Source organism: Cystoisospora suis (assembly GCF_002600585.1).
Source record: "Cystoisospora suis strain Wien I chromosome Unknown contig_6963, whole genome shotgun sequence".
Taxonomy (NCBI): domain Eukaryota; phylum Apicomplexa; class Conoidasida; order Eucoccidiorida; family Sarcocystidae; genus Cystoisospora; species Cystoisospora suis.
This window is the reverse complement of record NW_027159750.1, coordinates 17,234-21,476: the sequence shown is the minus strand read 5'-3', so window position 1 is coordinate 21,476 and position 4,243 is coordinate 17,234. Positions and strand designations below refer to the sequence as shown.

Below are 4,243 nucleotides of genomic sequence, written 5' to 3'. Positions count from 1 at the left end.
AGATTAAAGATAGATAGATGACTCTGAACATAGTCAACAGAAAAGCAAACAGGAAAGAGAGACAAGAGCTCTAAGGTGGTAAACAGAAGAAGAAAGATATGCATGCATTTGTTGCTCTTAATACAAAGGTGTACATACACCCGAACTGAAGGCCACACTACAGAGAGAAAGATGTATAGACACCGACCTGTCATAGTGTCCCTCGACTGTAGATACGCCCGATAAATCAGAGAGCATTCACTTTCTACCCTTATTCTCCATATTTGCAGAATGTAACTGATCATGCAAGAGATCAAATCATTCTCATCTACCGCATGTACACATCTCTCTCCTCCATCAGCTCTTCTCCTTTCAGAACTTTTCTTTCCCTGATCTTCCTTCCTCATCCCTCTTCTCCCTCTCATTTCTTGTTCTTCTGTCTTTCTTCTACTTACTCTTCAAGAGGCTGCCGCAGAAATTCTATCTCTTGCTTTTCCTGTTCTCTAAAGAAGATTCGACAATAGCGTAGAAACTCTCCTTCTTCACCTTCCTCTTCTTCAGCGTCACCCCCTCTATCTGCTCTTTCATCTCTAAGCTTAGAAATCTTCTTCTTCTCTGACTCCATATCTACTATCTCAAGGCTGCTCTCTTTTCTTCCTGGGGCAGGATGCTCGTCGAACTCTCTGCCTGCTCTGGCAATAGAAGAAAAAGAAGAAGGAGAAGCTAGATAACCTAGGAGACCGCCTGAATTTCTCCATACATTTGTGAAGTCTTGGAGTGTGTCTTCGATCTTTCCTGCTTCTTCTTGACAAGAATTCTGATAGGGAAGACTGAAGATGTCTCTCGTGGGGACTTCTTGTCCCTCTTCATCTTCCTCGTTTCTTCTTTTGATCTGATTGAAATGACTTCGTGTAGGGTCTGTGGAAGAAGAAGAAGAAAGGAAAGCATTCTCTCTTTGAGAAAAAGATAAAGAAGGGCCTTGAGATAGACCATTGTGAAGGAGAGAAGAAGGAGGAGAGATATACTGATAAGGAGCCGATAAGATGTGTTTCTCTTCAGGAGAGCCACCTGCCATCTTGACTGAGGAAAGACGACATTTAGACCATGAGAAGAAAAAGAAAGGCGAAGAAATCGAGCAAGAAGAAGATTTGAAGATCTCGATGTGATCGACGATGAGGAGAAGAAGGTATCAAGAAAGATTGAGGGAGAGAAGATGGAGAGATACTAAGGATAATGAAGATACAACGCTCAGCCGACTGGACGAAAGAGAAAAGCCTACATCTTTTAGAGGAGGAGAGGTAAGAAGACTTAATGACGAGACATGAAGAAGGAGGGAGTCTCTAAGAGCGGACGGAATCCTAGAGGAGCTGATCTCTGAAGAAGTGAAGAACGGAGAGAGAGAAGAGAGATTTGGTTCAGCGGAAAAGGAAGAAAGAAGTAAGTGAAATGAAAGCCTAGTGTAAACAACGAAGGAAGAAGAAGAAGGAGGAATTCTTTGTGTGAAGTTGTATAGCTATTCATCATCTTGTTTCTTCCTTTCTTTCGCTCTTTTCATAGAGAGCCTCTTCCTTCTCATCCACCTTGAATAAAGTCAAATAAACAGATTTCAAGAGGTTCTGCTCCTCCTGAGTTGTGGAGATGACACCTGGAGAGAGCGTGTCGAAACACAAGGAGACTGACTCACCAGACACGAGGAAGAGTCAACTAACAAGTCCCGAATGACAGAACAGACGATTTTCTCCAATGCATGCATGCATGCACATGATGAGAGATGTCTATTAACGAAGAAAGAAGAAGAGAGACAGAAAGAATGATAGATTTCTAAAAGAGGGAGACTTTTGAAGAAGATGAAGTGAATGAACGAAGAGAGCATGATCGGCTTCATTTCTTCTTCTTTTCTCTTCTCTTATCCATTCATTCACATCACAAACCGCAAGGGGAGAGGAAGGAAGTTTCATGGAAGTGATAAGAAGATACTCCCGTTCTTCTTTCTCTAGTTGCGAAGTCAGAACCGCAGGAGGCTCGTGCAGTAGCAGTGGATAGAAGATTTATTCACTCCTTTCAAATGAACAGGCAAAGTTAAGAGAGAGACCTTGCCTCTCCCTGACGTGGTATCTAGTATTTCGTATATCTAAACAAGCTATGAAAAGAAGACGGAAGGTCGTCAAATGTCCTGAGGGTTTCACTTGCGTACCCCAGAGAGAAGGAGGATTGCCCATGGAAGCTTCATTTCTCTGGTCAATCAGCATATGTGGCTTTCTACTCACAAGTACATCGAAGGAAATACACTGTCTAGCGTTTTTCTCCCTATGGCAGCTTGATAGAGGGCGAAGGCACAAAGAGGTGTCAGACAGTTCTTCTCGTAGTCTCTCACGTGTTCGTAAACAATGGAATGATGTGCATTCTTTGTGTATCAGCATATACCATTACACATCGGTTTACTTGCGGGTATCGTATTCAATATGTAAATATGGATTTGTTCCTGTACAGAGATCAGTTTATATTGCTTTGATAAGTCGTAGAGAGGTGGCTGAAAGCTTTTGTGTGAGGCATGCACTTCGTTCTCGCAAGTCGGAAGTTAAGAAGATCGTTCTGCGGTCAGGAGACGGCACACAGCTAGGTAGCTAGTTGCTTTTTTGTCTCCTCAATATGATTGATTAGCAAACTCTCAAGAATTTCAAGTGAATAGTTAAGGGAGAGGTGAGTCCTCATCCCACGCACCGGCAACCGCAACCTCAGTTGTCAACAAGTTCTGCGCTTGTCTCTCTAACTCGCCATTCCCAGACATTTCGTTCGAAGTCCAGCGTTATTTCTTAAGAATCCACCTGAGATGAGGTGAGGAAATGAAGGGCAAGGATGAAGAAAGGCACAGGTGTTGAGGTGTGTGAATAGTGACTTCGCGAGTATTTATTGCGCTCTTGGGCTCTTCTTCTTTTCGATCTCACGTCATACACAACAGACTTTTCTAGCCGCACTATGCGTGCTCGCTCATCACCGTCCTTTTCTTCCTTTCTTTCTCTCGGAATTCTGATAGCACAGCTCATCGCTTCGCTCTACGTCGCAGTTATCTTCCAGGAGGCCGTGGTCCATTCATCTCATATTTGTGAAGAAGTTTCGAGGCGAGTGGACACGAGGGCAAACAGAAAGACAACGTGTAAGAAAGGAAGAAAATGAGTCGCTGCTCTACTGCGCTCCATACGAGGACCGCTAATGTGAGTTTTCTCAGTCCGAGACATGCACTGATATCTCCCCGGACAACTCTAAAGGCCCGCCTACCCGGCATGATACCTTCACGAAAAGCTCGTTGTCTTTATGCCTGTAGTAAGCATCTCGGGAGAAGAGAAAAACGTCTTTTGTTCTCCCCGCGTATAACGCAGAGATCAGCTGGAACTTTTCTACAAGTCCTAGCATAGTTGTCTCCGTTTCCTCCTAGCAAACATCAATCAGAAGCCTCCGGACTCCCCTCTTCATCCCTGGCGAGGCATCTTCCTAGCGAAGACGACAGCTAGTGCCTCTGCTAGTCTTATCTCAATCCATCATCATCACAAATCCTTATCGAAAGACCATAGGCTCACTGAAGTCTTCTCTCCTTCCCCTCTAAAGCAGCTTGATTCTCGACTGTAGAACTGGGGTTGTGTGTGGTTATCTCGGAAAGCTAGCCAGAAGAAAAGAGTATCTATTTCCTAGGAACGAAAGTCTCGTCACATCCTCACTCAGCAAAGAAGTCTGTCTCCGAGGAAAGAAATGATTTGAACCTCCTCATTCTTGTCCTGCTCCCGCAATAGAGAGGGGCCCCGCCTCAGTTGGCAAATGGCTTTCTCGTGCGACAGAGAAAAGAGAGCCCTTTTGCCGGCAGTGCTTACAGAGAAGATCCTTTCCGACCTCCCGAGTCCTCACTATAGATTCTGTATACCTATCTCGTTTCTCTATGTATCTAGATATATAATGTAGATACAAGTCTGTCTGTATGTACAGTGTTACGTAGTTGGGTCTGACGAAGAAGTTCCGACCATCTCAAGAAGGTGGTGATAAAGAGCCACCTGACCTGAGACTTCTGTGTGTGACTTGATTACTGCAACAGTTTCATACAATTGAAGAAAAGTGTGCTTCGATGAGAACTTTCTTTTGACGTTGATCCTTTCCCTGAAAAGAAGAGAAGAGCCTTGATGACATCACGACCACGCACAAAGCTCGTTACAAAAATCACACAGCTTGTGTGTCAGCTTGATAGTTGCATGCACGCATCCATGCATGCATGCAATCA

The 4,243-nt window shown here is 44.2% G+C and overlaps 1 protein-coding gene across 1 annotated transcript; it reads right to left on the bottom strand.

The window, feature by feature from the left end:
• Positions 1 to 436: 436 nt before the first annotated feature.
• Positions 437 to 1,641, bottom strand: CSUI_010233 (uncharacterized protein; the record flags this gene model as incomplete). The annotated part of the gene is made up of 1 exon (XM_068070338.1): positions 437 to 1,641. A coding segment is annotated over exon 1 (618 nt), but the record flags the coding sequence as incomplete, so codon positions are not given.
• Between the last annotated feature and the right edge of the window lie 2,602 nt (positions 1,642 to 4,243).